The following is a 17,797-nucleotide window of genomic DNA, read 5'->3' on the forward strand; positions in this document are numbered from 1 at the left end:
GCTCTTCCTGCGCTATTTACTGAACAAAGCCGGACCATCTAAAGCAGCGAAAAATACGGAGAATTTCAGCAATCTCTCTATGTCCTCTCTATGTTTCGGCTTATTTTCTACAAGAGCAGACGAGTTCCCCTCTCGACGTATGACTACTCAAATCGTATTTGCATCATCTTTCGAAGCGGCTATTTGCTCTGAAGTATGCGTAAAGTCCTTTGATTTCACATATCAGAAATCAAGAACTAAAAGATGGAGTACTAAAAATTTGTATGTTTATTCGATTGAGATAGAAAATTAATTAAAAGATAGGTTAGGAAAATGGATTAATAAATCATCGATTAACTTAATATATATTATAATATGCATCATTTTTAGAACCCAAAAACGGAAATAAAATATCGTGTGATTTTGACAATCTTCAATTAAGCGAAATTAAAGAAGATTGAACTTTCATTACATCCATTAATAATAGTCCCGATAATCCGACAACGTCGCTGTCAAATTCGATTGTTGCGAATGCACATTGGTAAAAATACCATATTAATTAATGATAATTGAATTCTCCAATCTTTTCGCATGTTTATTGCAATTTTACAAGTGCAGTTGCGATGCATCCCAGTTATGGGCGCGGTGCATCGAAACGGTCTCCAGCGATACGCGCGCGTACTACTGATCCTCGAATTCCTCGGACGCATGCTTGGTCCTTTGATCTTCGTAGCAGCAAGATAGTTTCGAAAAGTTGCCAGGCAGTTGTTTGGCTCGCCAGGCTTTGCGAGTTTAGCGTTACGAGAGAAGTATCGAGTCGGCAAGCGCTAATTAATTCTCGTTTAACGCTCGGCACCCGCTCTCGTTGTTCGGCGCGATAAATACTTGTTCACCGACCAGCCAACAAATGCCGGATATCTATTTATTTACCTTCAATTTGCTTTCCCGGATCGATCTCACGATAAATTGCTCGGCAAAAACCGATGCCTTAACCGCGTAAAAATTGGATATACGTCTGCTTCCTGTGAATAGTATCGGGATTACACTCGCGCTCTTGTCGTCAATATTCGTTGTCGATACAAATCACAAAAAGAGGGAAAAATCGGCCGAACAGCGCGAGCGAATGCTTTTCGTTCGCTTCGTTTTACCTGCGGATCACGTATCGAAGATTCAATCGACTACGAAGGGATATTCTCCGAAATAAAGCAAGCCGCGTTTACATAAGACACGAACATGACAACGTCAACGGAGAAGAAACGAGGTCGGAGCTCAACCCTGATAACTTTTTTTTTCATTCGGCTGCTGCCGATCGATGGGATGATATTATCCGCATATAACAACCTCGATACTACATGGACATTGCAATATTATTTCTGCTGCAAATTCAGTCGCCGTTATCTTCAATTCGCGATAATTGACGTTGATTTGCAATGAAGCTCACGTGAAACAATGTAACATTATTTTATTATATGTTTTTATCATTTATTTTCTATTTAGAGCTTGTAGGTTTTCTGTTCGACACGTTCAATTTTCTAATTTATCGCGTTTTTCTCGCTCTCGTATAAATTCGATGAAAACTCGGGCGCACTCAAACTTATAAAAACCCGTTATTTTCCTCGATATGTACTTTTTTTTTCTCTTGTCTTATCAATTGGCATACAAAGTCGGTATATAACAAGCTATATCTCTCTCGCCAATTCGCAATTCTTTTTAGCCGTTTGTCGCTGTTTTCTGCACGAACATCCGTCGATTATCTCTTGGCGTCGCCGTGTTTATTTTCCATTTTTCACAGTTCTCCGTTAATTAAATCGCATGGAATTTTCGAGATATTACCATTTAGTCTCTAATAGAATTACGATGCAATAATCGAGATTTAGATGGAATATTGAGGAACAAAGTGCTTATTGAACTTTCGAAGCTAGATTCTTGACCTACGTAAAGTTAGCTTTCCAACGAGAAAATTTCTATACGTCATTTAATCGCACATTATTTGCATATGTCTGCCGTTTTTTGATTTTTATTTACACACCTTTAAAAAAATAGTTATTAAAATAAATTTGGAAAAGGTGACTTTACATTAGTTTCCAACTTTTCAAAATTTAATTTTTAATTAACTTAATCGATAGAAATTGGTTTTTATTAACTCGATTTGTTAACGTCCAAGAATAGAATTTTTCTTTCACATCTTAAATAACAAAATTAATAACAACTTTGGGGAATGGGAGAGGGGGAGAGGGGGGCTAATTTTACGCTCTGTTCTACTCCCTGGAAAAGTATGGCAAATCTGGAATTCTCAGGAATTTCTTTTGTATCTGGAAAAATCACGGAATTCTCATGAAATTTTATCGGAAATTTAAAAAAAATTTTCTCTTTGGTAATTGTGATCGTATGCGGACTAACTGAGCTTCCCGAATTTTTTTGAAAAACTATTTTTCTAGATATGTGCAAATAAAAATTTAAAAATGGTAAATATGTGCAAACAATGTGCAATCAAATGACGTATTGAAATTTAATTGTTTCGAATGTTGAGGAACTAACTTTAATCGTAGACCTTTGTAAATAATTATATAGTTAAAGCGTTACATTGTTAGTTTTCTAATAATTATGTCTAGTTATAATATGGAAAATATTTTTTTATAAATTAATTCTATTATTACACTTAACACGTTACTTTACAATCGATATCAGTAGATATCTATCGATACCGATAGACGAGGCAACAATTGCTTCATCTCGTTATTTTTTCTTGGTCAGATAGAACGATAAAATTTGTTTCACATATGACATGTCACGATAAAACACATTCTTTTATAATTCAAAAACATTCTTTTTCATATTTAATCTACAACGACACGCATAATGACGCTTATATTTTCAAAAGGATATTTTATTGTCTCGTGTCGTATTATCGTCTCGCGTCATATAATATTAATTAATACTAATATTTTGATATTATTGTAATACAACGTGGTCCTTCAATCACATATTTTCGAAAAACGAGATTATTATTTTCATTCTTTATCTAGATATCTAAACGGTCACGTATACACCTACTTAACAATCTGTACTATTACTTCAAAATTGTTACCATATCTATATATCATCTTCTTATCACTCCATATTATCTATCTATCTATATACTCTCTCTCTTCTTCTTTCTCTGTGTAACTCTCTTCTTGTACAAGGAAACGATTTCTGTTCGGGGTAAGAATGGATTTTCGACGAGATTAGGCAGATAGATATTAACAGGATTTAGTCGGAGTATTCGCAGTTGCGAAAAGGAAAAGAGAAGGAGATAAACTCGATGGGAAAACGTGACGGGGCAAGAAGAGTAGGACGAAAGGGGAAAGTGCGGCACCGTATGTAGCGAGTTTTTTTACGAGCAACTCCGAGAAGCGAAGTACGTTTACGAGCTTATGGCACAACGTGCACCAAGCGTCGGCGGCGTCGACGACAGGAGTACCGACAGCGTCCGTAGTCCGAGCACGCGTCTTTACCTGCCAGAAGTCAATTTCCTTCTCCGTGGAGAAGGTCCTTTCCCCGTCTGTTTCGCCATCCTCGCCCCTCTGGGGAGAAGCTTGTCTTCGTCCTCGTTGTCCTTGTCGAAGACCGGCGCTCTTTCACTCAACGCTCCTCGGTGACTTCGCAACTTTTTCTCGTTGAGAGCTTCCATCGTCTGTCGGTTTAATAAATTCGGTAGCGACTAGGATGTAGTTCGATTATAGGCGAAAATTGGAGCTTTATTCGGCTTTTCATGACAGCAATTCGCGCGGATTTGAGTGTGATAATATGATGTGTGGCAGTGTACGCCACAAAAATAACTCGTACGCGATATACAATACATTGAACTTTTGATTACGCTGGAAATTGTAAATTTGCAACAACCTTGTGGTCTTAAAAATTGCGGTTAGCTTAATGATAAAAGAAATAATGTAGCTAGTGCAGATATAATAATAATGATAAAAGAATATTGCAGGTAATGCAGATATTTTTTTATATAGGTACAAATTTCGTAAATCATTATACATTTCGTAATTCCGAACAGTTATATCCAAAACAGATATAGAGAGCAACGTGTGATCTTATTTTGAAATAATTAATATCTTATTCTTTTATTCAAACAAATTTTTTTTTTGTTTTAGAGCCATTCTCTGCTTATTTTTTCGAAAATACAAGTATAATATACTTTCAATAATCGAAATTAAACATAAAAGTTTCTCGAATCTGTTTCCCGATTAGAACGCCATTGCGTCGCCAAACGATTTTACGGTTGCTCAGGCGAAAATTCTCCGTTGTCCCAACGGACCCGTAGCCGTCGTGACTCCGCCGCGTTTGATTTATCGCGAAATTTGCCCCGTGCTCCCACGGGGAATACCCGCCGGGGACGACGTCGGCGGATACTCGCGCGTGGATTCCTAATAATCTAATATGCCGCGACCTGAGCGCAATTTCATGCCTCCTCGGCCACGTGTGGCGTAGTATTCCCATTCCCTATCCGTGTGATCAGAGAGCGTCTCTCTCTCTCTCTCACTCTCCCATCCTTACCGCATCGTCTTGCCCGTTCGCCACTGGTGTGCCGACCACCTGGATGATCATAGTGACCGCTGGTGACTGGAGACCTGGAAATCCGATAACGGATTAAATTCTCCCGGCGGCGACGTAATTCGTGTCTGTATGTATAGCGAACGCCATGATTTATTGAAATTTCGATCGAAATTGCAGAATATTATTCTTCCGTCTGTTTGATAATAAAATTATATAATCACTAATCTTACTTTACTATTTGATAAATTTTTTAATTATTTCATCTCTCGTACTTTTCTATCGATAAAATTCAAAATTGCTACATAGGAATTGAATCATTTTTTCTTGACTTTTCTGTGAATTCGAACAAAATGGAGATTCTCGTTCCGAATCTATCAATTGGATATATGAGTCAAGAATGAAGTCTACTCGGTGAGTCACATTTTCCTAGCAATCACGCGGGCTCCTTTTTTTTTCGATTCGACGCGCGTCGCGAAGCATTAAACGAACATATGTAACGCGACGGATACGAGCTCGTACCGCTTCACTCTAATCGGCTTTTATGCACTTTACGTGCACGGGCGCGATGGATATCCGCGTGCGCGCGATAGGCGCCTTCCATATTCTATTCCATTCTGTCAGTACGATACCCAATCTGCACGCGAGAGCGTGCACGATCGATCGAGAACTCGATTCTCCCTTTTGATCGTCCGTCGTCTCGTTACACTGGCATCGAGAAAGATTTTTCTCGGTAGAAATGCATGATTGTCATCGAGATTTTTGACTATTTTTAGAAAGGAAAGGAAACAGCAATTAACAGACAATTCATTATATTCTTCATTATATTAGAATGTTCCTTAGTATCTCAGCGTTTAGATCCCTCAATAAATATCACACATTTTGCTCAATTTAATTTTTAATTGTTTACATAAAAGAAAAAATTGCTTTTACAATTTTTATTTTATATTATTGTTACGAAGTTTCAATTTTTGATATACATCTTATTATAAAAAAATATTACTGAAAATGAAGCTCTCAATTTAATAGTTTTTCGCCATTTATCGAAAATTTGTGTAGTTTTCTACAAACTCTTTCTGTAGAGAGCTCTCATATATTCTTATCTTCGAGAAATCTTTCGCGCCGGGACAATATAGAATAAACGGAGTATGAGGGTTGTACGCGTGTCCCGAAAGGATACGCTTGAGCGATTTTTACAAAGGAACGAGCTTAGCCGAAGCCACTTGATCCAATCTTTCCGGGTATCAAGATGTTCGAAGGAATATCTTCTCGTTTTACACTGGATAATAACGTGGAATATATCCCGCGATATTATATAACTTTGTACTCTGCGCCGAAAAAAGCATGAGATGTGCCAAAAAGAGAAAAGATTACATAAGAAATGATTTATTTGCACCTTGCATTCGCATTTGTAATTTTGTTTGTATCGCTGCGCGTATGCGATAAATAGCATTTTAATCTCGCCGCAGCAATATGTGCGACGTAGCAGCTTGATATCGCGCTGGAATTATTTATTCACGTTCTACGCTCTTGCCAGGATTTATTTGTTTTCGCAACATAAATACTCTATATGCAACATAAATACTCACACACGATTTTAATAACCCTTTTGCGATATTACCTCTAATAAAGAAAAAATATTCGAGAATTTGGGGATCAAAGGAAAATCATTTTTTTGTTCTAGATTTTTGAATGTTATGATTTAATGACTTTCATGATTCGCTGTTATAATGTGTTTCACAAACGCACAATTGTACAAATCTAATACAATTCTGCATTTTTTTAGCAGCTTTTTTAAATTGAAAGTTTTGACGATACTTTAGAAACCTATATACATGTATTTCTTGTACGATACGATATCGACATTGTGATTTTGCTGTCGCAGCCACGTGTTTCCAAACTAACTGATGCGTGAGCAGGAAAGTTTGAAAAAAATTTGATGAGCGCACGCCAAGTTTTCAGAAATTCGCGCCGACTCATCGCGTATTCTTTACTTTCCGAGTTGTAATAACTTATGAAATGAACTTCTAAAGAATTCATTCGATTCGACTTCGTGACTTTGCGTGATATTACCCTCGCGGTAAGATTAAAGCAGTATTAACACGGTAGCGACGCAGCAACAAGCACGCGATGTCCAGCACCGGCGATGGATCGCCCTTTTGCCAGGCTGCACCTCTCTCTAACTTCCCGTCAACTTTTATACCATTTTGTCAGACATATTTGCGGAATCTATATAGCCTCGTATAAATATTTTAAATTGGTCTTTTTTAAAATAGAGCACTTGGTATCTCAAGGGAATATTCTTTGACTTATGCAAAAAAAAATATCTGAAATTAATTGAAAATTCAGTATAACACACAATGAGAAAATTTATTAATTTCTCGAAAAACTTTTTAAGTAATTTATTCCAATTATAATTAATATTTTTTTTTAATTATGTATTAATCGTATATTAAAGTTACGGCGACGCGTAATGAAAATTTGCGATACTTGCTTGGTGCAAAGAAGACGAAAGTTTCGCGATCACTTTGAAAAGCAGCAGAACGCACCCGCTCCTTGTCCGTCCGGTAATTAGAGGCGATATCTCGACGAGATAGTTAAGGTCGTTACCGACTCTTACTTTAGCCGCTCCGGGGTGTGGGTCAATTTCTTACTTTTCCGCCTCGACCGGCGACTTTGCGGAAACGTCTCACGGAAAACTCGCGGAACCAATTTGATAATATCGTTGCTCGCGCGCCGCTACGCTTCCGTGGCCGGGCTGTAGAAACAATAAAATTACATACACATATATACACGTATCTGCACATACACATCGCGTGTGCGTGTAGACGCGGGGCTATGCTCGCAAAGCTCCTGGGACATTCTCGCCATCGTTGTCGTAACCGTTTTCTGCCTTTCGTCTTAGAAGCTGCCAGTGGACGGAGATGCTGCGCTGACGCTGAAAAATGGGAAAAGTCACTTTTCCACGTGCCACTGCGCTAAAGTCGCTCAACTGCCACGACGCGTGCGATCTGAATAAGGATATTATCTTTGAGATAATTTATATATATATAGATAGATAGATAATGTATAATAAATAAAGAATACAATGATATAATTGAATGTGAAGATATTTTCCGCTTCTTCAAGAAAAATTTTTCAATGTATTTGGAAATAATTTTAAAATATCCTAGTGTATTTATTAAAATTTTCTGTATCGAGTTAACAATCTAAGAAGATGCAATTGAATTTTCTCTGGCAGCGTTTATTGTAGATAAACGTATTCGAGAAATGTTACATTACGAAAGTGACATGGCGCGAAAACTCTTTAAAAGGAGTGACAAATGGATGCGCGCGCGCGCGCTGCGATCTATGAATATTCATCATGTCAGTATGCGGATAACGCGATGGCGGAACAATGTTTCATTCTTTAAAAGTACGTCGCATCAACGATGAGATGAGGAATGCTGTGTTAGAAACATTTTGTTGGATTCGATTTGCACAACTCACATATCAATCAATATATAAATTACTGATCTGGTTTTGCTTTTTGCAAACGATTGGAATAAAATACGATGTTTCGTCTAAATTATTACAACGATATATGCAGAGATTTAAAAAGTTATATATTTCCTCTACGATTTAAAGAATATTTGATTCTGAATTGTTTAAATTGTTAACAAATGCGTACTCTGCGAAGAATCGAAGTTCTATTGTACATTTTTAAGCGTATATAATGGAATTTTTATTGCACTGCAATTGTTTTTATTTTAATAACTAAATCAAATTTTTGCATTAATTATATAAATAAAAATAAGAGAAAAGGAAAGCATCTCTTACAGAATTCTAAAGATGTTAGTTATGAAACTTACGGAGCGTTCGGTTATATAATTTCGAGCTTGGAGAATTAAAGTACACCATGTCTCCTCTTTGCAACACTGCTTTACTAACTTTATAATAATTTCATAATTAATTTTGTTTCTACTTGTTCTTATATAGTAATTATTGGATCGAGCGGGTAGTAGCTCGTCGCTAGATCTTTAGGATGCCTTAATCACATTTATTAAACCCTGAAAATTCAAGGAGCGTATAAAATTTATACTGGAACTTGGGGCGGGAATAACTCGGCGCAACTTCCTGATAAAGATAGCGCGCCGTTTCTCCTTGTTGCAATTTCCATAACTGGCAATTTTTAACGGGCTCGAGAGAATATCGACTTGTTCTTAACCGCCCGCACTAATTACTGCGAATGGTAGGTGGTCTCAGATCAAGTCCGCGCGAGTGAATTATTCACCCGATTCCGCGGATCGTTCCCCCGGTTTTTGTCGCGATCCCTCGTAATTAAGGCGCTGAAATTGAATGCCGGCCCGGATATAAACACATAATAGGTTCTCGTTACACGCGGCCCCGGACTTTTTCCCCGAAATGCTTGGCTCGCCTCGACACACTCCGGTGCATTCAATCAATTCAACGCAGCTCATTTGCAATTCTACAGGTCAACAGACGAGCCTCGGTACACCCCGCTAGTGTAATTAATCAGTATCCTTGAAACGATTTTCCCTCTTTCTCTCCAATGTTTTGGTTTTTCTCTCTTACTCTCTTTCCCGTTCTTCCTTTCCATCCTCATCCTTTGCCTTGCTCTCCTCTTTCTCTTCTTCTCTCTTCCTTTCAACCTACAAGCTACAGATGTTGAGCGTGCGCTTAACCACCTGTACTTCGTGTCGATGCTTCATACGCGCGGACGACCCCTTTCTCGACCCGTTTCCTTGAACCCTGGTATATCAGTCACATCGCTAATTGGAAATCGCTCGTGCGATCTACAATGTGTCTCGCGCGGCGCACCGGCAATTAAGTGTGCGTTTACCGCGAACGGCTAGCCGTGTTAGTAGACCTTTACATCAGGAGGAAAATTTCCCGTCTCCTTCTCTTTTTCTCGTGTTTTTTTTTTCTTTTCTTTTTTTTGTGTGTTGGCGGAAGATGCTACTCGTTCTTTTAATGCAATATAGTGTACCTTTGTCTTAGCTAACTCTTAATGTGTAATCTAGTGTATACAAAAATTTGCGCGATCTTAATTTTAATAATAATTGTGTATTTCTGTAGATATAGTTGTAATATACATTTCCTACTATTTCTCTTTTAAACATATTTCAAGTTTTCGTGAAAATCTTTTCTATGCTGTTTAGCGTGTTCTAAAAAAGCAACTTTTAGTTTAAAAAAATGTGCATAGTTAGCAAGACAAATTAAAGATTAACATTTTATGATCGCTGCGGATATTATCACATTGGAAAAAATTATTATAAAAGATTTGTTGTACGTGTTCCCCGCACGCAATTTTTAGTGATAAATTATACGTTTACAGAGTACGATAACAGATTTCCATTAACATGAGATAGGGTAATTAAAGGGATTAATGTGCCTGCATCGATGAGATATAAAGTATCTAATATCATTATATTGTATGAATATATATATATATATATATTCTCTCCTCGCATATATTATATATCCGATGATGCGCACATCATGCAAAATACACTTCCGCACTGATGCTTTTTAATTGGCGCGGATATTGTCGCGATTACATCGCCATGACATGAAAATAACATATTCATTACAAACACAGATTTTCATTAGTTGAAACTGTTTAATGAATGTTTAATAAAGCTTGAATAATATAGCGACATAAATATATCCGATGTATATTTTACATTTATTTTTTCATAACGCTAATTTTTTTTATATTCGTTGCATTTTATATAAGTACCGTCCAATAAAAATTTATTAATATTGCAATGAATTGAGCAAGCGCAAATTTGTAAAACGAAGACGATGTAAACAAAAAGAAGCTCTTTTTAATTTAAATTATATTATGAATTTACAGACGAACTTTTTTGAACGTATGTAATTCCTATCTCTTATTACAAATTAAAAAAAAATGTGCATAGTTAGCAAGACAAATTAAAGATTAACATTTTATGATCGCTGCGGATATTATCACATTGGAAAAAATTATTATAAAAGATTTGTTGTACGTGTTCCCCGCACGCAATTTTTAGTGATAAATTATACGTTTACAGAGTACGATAACAGATTTCCATTAACATGAGATAGGGTAATTAAAGGGATTAATGTGCCTGCATCGATGAGATATAAAGTATCTAATATCATTATATTGTATGAATATATATATATATATATATTCTCTCCTCGCATATATTATATATCCGATGATGCGCACATCATGCAAAATACACTTCCGCACTGATGCTTTTTAATTGGCGCGGATATTGTCGCGATTACATCGCCATGACATGAAAATAACATATTCATTACAAACACAGATTTTCATTAGTTGAAACTGTTTAATGAATGTTTAATAAAGCTTGAATAATATAGCGACATAAATATATCCGATGTATATTTTACATTTATTTTTTCATAACGCTAATTTTTTTTATATTCGTTGCATTTTATATAAGTACCGTCCAATAAAAATTTATTAATATTGCAATGAAATGAGCAAGCGCAAATTTGTAAAACGAAGACGATGTAAACAAAAAGAAGCTCTTTTTAATTTAAATTATATTATGAATTTACAGACGAACTTTTTTGAACGTATGTAATTCCTATCTCTTATTACAAATTAATTTATTTTATTTTTACATATTACATCAATTAATAACGAAGAATAAAGCCTATATATTGCAATATATTGCAATATTGCATAGCTCATTGTTATAAAATTTATTTAAAAATATCAGACGTACAATATATATAATATCGAGTATTTTATATCAGCAAATATGTATATAAAAATATCTTTCTAATCAATTTAATTATATTATCTAAAGTTTGTATATAATTTGCTGAGAAAAACGCTAACGATAATTTTCTTTTTGCTGATAGAAACAAATTGAAACTTGTAAAACCTGGATTTAGTTACTTGTACTTTTACGTTTATAGCAAAATTTAACTTTGCAAATCGTTTACTTTAACGTGCAAGATGTCACGAACACTCGTGCCTCGACTAATAGCCGATCTATAGATCGCGGTGTTCGTGCACGCCGCTCGTCACGTAAGTTCAAGTAGCTGTTGGTACTCGGTGTGAACAGATATTCACACTCACATCTTTCGCCAGCGAGGAATCGAAACGAAACCTGGTAGCGAACCGAAGCGGTACGCGGTCGCGCACGCGCCACCAGATAGAGCGGAACGGGGGATGGTTTATCTCCCTGGCGCCATAAACGTTGCAGATATTATGGATAGTGGACTGAGTTACGGGCTAATATTTCTTCGTAATTATATTCTACGCTTTTACGCAAGAGAGAGAAGGAGAGATAGCATCGCGGAAAGGAGCCGGGTATATATAAGGGCGCCTATATGCGACGTACCATCTTTCCGCGTGGTCTTCACCCTCCCTTCGCGACTTTCACGTCCGAATTTAGATCCCGTTTTTTTATTACCCACCCTCGTACGTAATATTGGCTTTTTTACGACCCGCGATCAGCGCAATCGATTTATCGACGCCGTTTATAGGCTTAACCGTGGTCTCATCTTGCGCATTGTCTTATCGTCCGTCATTGTCATTGTCGTCGCGATTGAAACGCAAGAAAAAAAGCAAGAAAAATAAGGAGCGCGTTAAAATGCTTTCATGAAGCAGGCTGTAATTTTATATAGATTTTTTTTAATGCAACTTGCAGCCAGCGTGGTTATTTGAAGTTTTCTCTCTCGTTATATTGCCATTTTCAAATGAAACTATAACAAGGTAGCTGGATTTAATTTCAGTTACTTTTTCAAAACCACTATCTTTTTCTGTAGCTCGAAATGAGCAAAATACAGCTTCAAGTGAGATTTATCTTGTTAAAATGTGAGATTGCGTTTACATTTAATTTATTTTTTACTTAACGTATGCAAAGTTATTTTTCGAGGGGCCGTCTTTTTCGCGTTTCTCTATAGAGAACACCGTCGACGTTATTTATTGGACCGACATTTTATCTCAAATAGATCGCAGTGGTCTCTCTTCGAGATTGGCAAATAAATAAGATGGCCAATAGAATAAGGATGAAAGAGCCGACAGAATGATCGAGGAAGAAATGGAATAGGCATGTAAAAAATTATTTCATTGGTAAAGCGGAGAGAAATTCGACAAGAGATCGTGCAAGATCATGCGTATCATCCATCAATATAGATCAGTCTATTATTTGACGTTTCAAAGAGCACTTAGTTGTCACCGAAGCAAATATCTCGAGCGAATAGCAAGCGAAAGTTGTAGAAAAGGGATAAAGATAAAAGCGAATAATGGCGCTAAAACGTATATATATTTATTTGTTATATCATAGAGTTATATAACCGCGTAATTGTTTTGCATAAAAGCTTATATAGCTTCATGTATAAGAACAGTATTATTAAAAAATAAAGATTAAATTTAAAGTGACTTGATAACTATGAAGAATATTGAGAATTGAAATGTGCCAAGAAATAATTAACATTTGTATGCAGAGAGTGTCTTTCATTGTTGTTCGCTGTTTTGAGAAAGAATTTTCCGGCGATATTTTCGCCCGGCGTGTTCATTCGTAATGAAAGTCGTAAATGAGAAGAAAAGAATACTCCGAGATAATGAAGGCTATGGATAGCATAGTTTGCGCGTAATTGTTCGCGAGAATGTTCTTCTTTTCTTTAGGGATCGACCGGCAAAAGGATTCGCCGAAGTTAATTCCTCATTATTTTGTTACCCCTGGCGACGATTAAGGAAACGTACCGTAGCATTAAAATTGCTACAAAGGTCGCCGATTAATTCGAGAATATTATTTAGAGAATTCACGAATTAATTTCCTAAGCCTTACAAGCCTTACTTCGACAAAATTTTCTTGTCTATTTTTGTGCTCAGTCTTGAATTTGATCGTTACATTCCATTGGAAAGAGAGAAAGAAAGAGAGGGGTAGGGGATAAAAAATTGAGCTTTTTTTAATAAAATTAAAAAGAAATTATAAAATCTTACTTATGCGAGTAATTTTTTATTTTCATATCTCTTACATGATTAAAAAAATATTGATTTTCATAGAAAATCAGGTTTTTTTTTTTTTTTTTTAATAAATTGTTACTTAACTGTTTCTTGTAACACTCATTGTTATCCACATTACTTTTAGTTCGTAAATTTCTCTTTTGTACATCACAAGAAATACAATTACATGCTTTTTTTCTTCGTGGCGTTTGTCTGTTTCTGTACTCATTAAGTTTTTGTGTTTATACTTTTGTGTCTGTTCTAGAAATAGCTTCGTAAATTTAAAACTCCATCCAATTATATTCTCATTAATTAAACTTAATTATGTTACCAATTTCAGTTCACTGCGAATGCCGCATCCAACGAGTGTTTTAAAAGTCGGACCAATTTTTTTGTTTTTTAATTACTTGAATGTAGCTCGTTACTGCGGCTGAGCGTTTACCGATTACGTGCACGTTCTACGTCCTACTGCGAGTGTTCGCTCGTTGGTAAATGCAGTGCAGAATCGTAGCAACAATAGCGTTACAGCCGGCGTTGTTATCAACGAAAAGATGCTTTTCAAACTGATAACGTGACTTTATTGTTTGTTCTGCGCTATTGTATCGAGTTATTTCCAATCGATAAAAGATTCGAATTAATGAAAGCATTGTAGATACGTATAATTATTTTTCCGATTACTGTCTTGAATATATTCATCGAGTATTTCTCATAAATCAAAATCTCGTTATTAACGACAGACAATAGAACGGCTAGATTTTTTTCGGATTACTCGTATTTTACACGGTGTAATTAAACGCTACGGCTCTCGTTCGATTAAAAAACTATTTTGGAAAGTGCAAAAATTATTTGGGTAAAGGATGAGCGTGCGCTTCAGGCAAATGCGTAGATTACTTTGCGAGAATGACTACGTTTGCATCCAATTTATGGATTTTTTTTTTGTATTTTTTAATGTCTGACGCACATGTAAACGAAGTCATTTCGCGAAATTTGGCTCAAAAGGTTCGATTGCACGCGTTGCGGGCTATTTTTCGTGTCGAGTACTTCTATTTTGAAGTGAAGTACTATGGCAAAGTTTAATTGGAAATATCCGATCGCGTTTATTGGCGTCCGCTACCAGGGATAGCATAAATAAAATACTATTATGAATTTCATTTTGAAAAACATATTTGATCCCATCGAATATGTTTGTTATATCCGGCGAAACATCAATTATTTATTAATATATAATGATGTTTGTGCGGGAACATATTCTTATACTCCGTACCGATTATTAACGGAAAGTTATGTATTGCATTCAATAAATGCTTCTCGTATATAAGAGTTCGATTTACATGCATATATCCTAACAAAAATAATTGCCATTCTATGATATGCGGATTGTTACATCTTTAATAAATGCAAGATTTATCGAAATTATGAATATAATTCATATTAAAAAATACTCTATATTCCATCAAGGTTTTCTACACGTTGAGAAAGATATATATAAATTAAATGAAACATATATATATATATATTATTTATCTTTTTTATTTATTAAACCATCACACACATTCTGTATGGCATTTAATACGCAGATTATAAATATCACATTTTTCAATCATTGCAATATGTTTGTGTTTTCAGGATGGTCCGCATGATCGGCGATGAATTCCTCACGGAGGAACGGGACCGAAAGTATTACGCCGATCACTACACATGCTGCCCGCCGCCTCTCTTCATCATTCTCATCACCCTCGTGGAGGTAAGTAGATAAAGTTATCCTATCTCGTAACGAACATGTACGGGGCGCGTCGGATAATGCATATGTGTAGTATCAGTTCTTTTGCTCTTTTGTCCTCGCGTTCTCGGTCGTGATTAATAAATTTTTAATGAGATTATTTACGCGCGCAAACGGGTCAACGATGCAAACACAATGGCTATGTCAATGTGCCATTAACCCGTATTACCTTTTTCTTTAATTTATCATTTGGTGTTATCCCTTTCTCTAATCCCCCTCTAATTTCTTGAAAAATCTTCGACACATGCTAGCATTGCATCTATTAGAGATGGAATGTCTAATATCATATCTGTAATTCTTTTACTGCTAAATTGAATATCTGATAACAAAATGTAATTCTTTTAATGAGCTTAGTAATAATCTCTCTTTAACTTGTGAATCTCTCTTACATAATTTATACATTTATATAAAGCAGAGAATTTTTCATTCAGAATCAATAGTTTTGCAATACTTATTGTCACGTTATTTTCACAATCTTTCAATGAAATTATGTTTTCTGTAACTATACTATATTAGATTTAATATAAATCATAATTAATATAAATTATAATTATAATTATACAAATCTTATATTATTTTTGCCATTTTGAGGATCCATCTTTCTTACTGTACATGTTTTTTTTCCAGTATTTTGGGTTACACATTAACTTGAAGGGTCTTAATTTTTTCCATGCTATATAAATACACGTACGTTAGTAATATTGTATTATGTTATCAAAGATTACAGTTTGTCCAGCGATAGGGAACACAAATCTAATATCTTTTGTGGTCAAAGAGTTAACCGCATCTGTGAAAAAGCCACGCGTCTGGTCGCTTCTCTCGTGTTTCGTTATTTTTTACATTTTTGCCAAGATGAATAGATGAAATAATCGTCCTTCTTGTAATAAACGCGCTAGATATTACGCATGTGCGTATTAGCTCACCTTCCTTTGATCTTTGCGCAGATCCTCGTCTTGACTAATATCTGCTTTGAGCCCTTCTTGCCTATCTGTTTTTTTTCTATCGCCGCTCGTTCTAATGATCATTCTTTCACTTTTTTCTTCCTTTTCATTCCCTTGTAGCACGCGCGGTGTGAAGATCTTTGAGATAGATTTATTCTGCCAGCCGACCTCGTTAGGCGACGATTTTAATCTTCCGCAAAGTAATTCGATATTCGTAAGTCGCGCCCTCGTTAAAAATATGCTCCACGATCCGGAGGGACAGATATCTTGCGCACTAATACTAATTAAAATTACATCATTATTATGTCACGCCTTTATCACGCTCGGGTGGCGCTATTATAGGTATTAAAGATTGATTTAATATAATCGGTAATGTTTTAAACAAGATGGGCAGCTGAATAACGGGCGCGCGCGCGCGCGCGTGTGTGTGTGTGTGGGCGCACACGCGAATCTCTCTAAATTATTTTTATATACATTGGAATGAGAGAGAATATATACACATCGCATTACTCTTCTGTCATATTATGATCTGCATACGATAAAATTTTAATGGAGGTATATTATAAAAACATTTGTCAAACGTATCGACCGCTCATGTGAAAAGTGATGCGATTATATTTTTAAATCGGCTTTGAAACTCATTCCGCGGTTTTATTGCAAAGTATTATTCCGAATGTTTAGAATAAAAAGCGTACTTAATTGCCACTGCTTGGTCGTCATATTTCACGATTTAATTAAATCGCGCTTCTTTCTTTGCTAAAAGGTAGCGCGTTCATAATTTCATCGAATGGAAGCTAAAACTGGATTTTAGCTTGCAATAAGCGAAATGCAAATGAATGAACAAAGAAGAAAAAAAAAATGTCGCAATATTAAACCGATGAGCGAATTGGGCTTGTTTATACATAAGAAGATGTCTATATAATTTTTAAATGCAGTACCTCTCTCTTTCACAGGTGCTCTTTTTATTAATTTCTTTGAAGCCGCGAGCTGCTCTATCATATTGCACGAAGTCAGAAAAAAAGTCGTTCTCTTTTTTGCTCAGTTTGCTATCAATTTTGTAATTCGCCAGTCAAAGCATTTTTCGTTAATTAAAATTCCCTAGTACTTCGTGTCATAAGCATTAATGTTGATAATATTATACCCGGATTGTATATGTGCAACAAGTCGCGCGCTTTGCTTTTGGAAGCGAAGGGGATTAATAACTTTAGATAGCTTATATAAGATAATTTATTCTTCGCAATTATAAAGTAATGCTGACCGTTGATAACAGCAGAGAGAGAGAGAGAGAGAGAGACAAATGAAAGTAAAAGCGTACTTAATTGCCACTGCTTGGTCGTCATATTTCACGATTTAATTAAATCGCAAGTATCGCAAGTATCGCGCTTCTTTCTCTGCTAAAAGGTAGCGCGTTCATAATTTCATCGGATGGAAGCTAAAATTGGATTTTAGCTTGCAATAAGCGAAATGCAAATGAATGAACAAAGAAGAAAAAAAATGTCGCAATATTATACCGATGAGCGAATTGGGCTTGTTTATACATAAGAAGATGTCTATATAATTTTTAAATGCAGTACC

The 17,797-nt window shown here is 35.7% G+C and overlaps 1 protein-coding gene across 1 annotated transcript in view; it reads left to right on the forward strand.

Moving 5' to 3' along the window:
- Positions 1-17,797, forward strand: part of LOC115233556 (protein rhomboid) — a 393,876-nt gene that overhangs the window by 260,035 nt on the left and 116,044 nt on the right. Inside the window, exon 6 of the mRNA XM_029804051.1 lies at positions 15,128-15,245. Within this exon, the coding sequence (XP_029659911.1) occupies positions 15,128-15,245 (118 nt within the window). The remainder of the gene's footprint in view (positions 1-15,127; positions 15,246-17,797) is intronic.

The sequence above is a fragment of the Formica exsecta genome, unplaced genomic scaffold (genome assembly GCF_003651465.1).
Source record: "Formica exsecta isolate Colony F162 unplaced genomic scaffold, ASM365146v1 scaffold105, whole genome shotgun sequence".
Classification (NCBI taxonomy): domain Eukaryota; kingdom Metazoa; phylum Arthropoda; class Insecta; order Hymenoptera; family Formicidae; genus Formica; species Formica exsecta.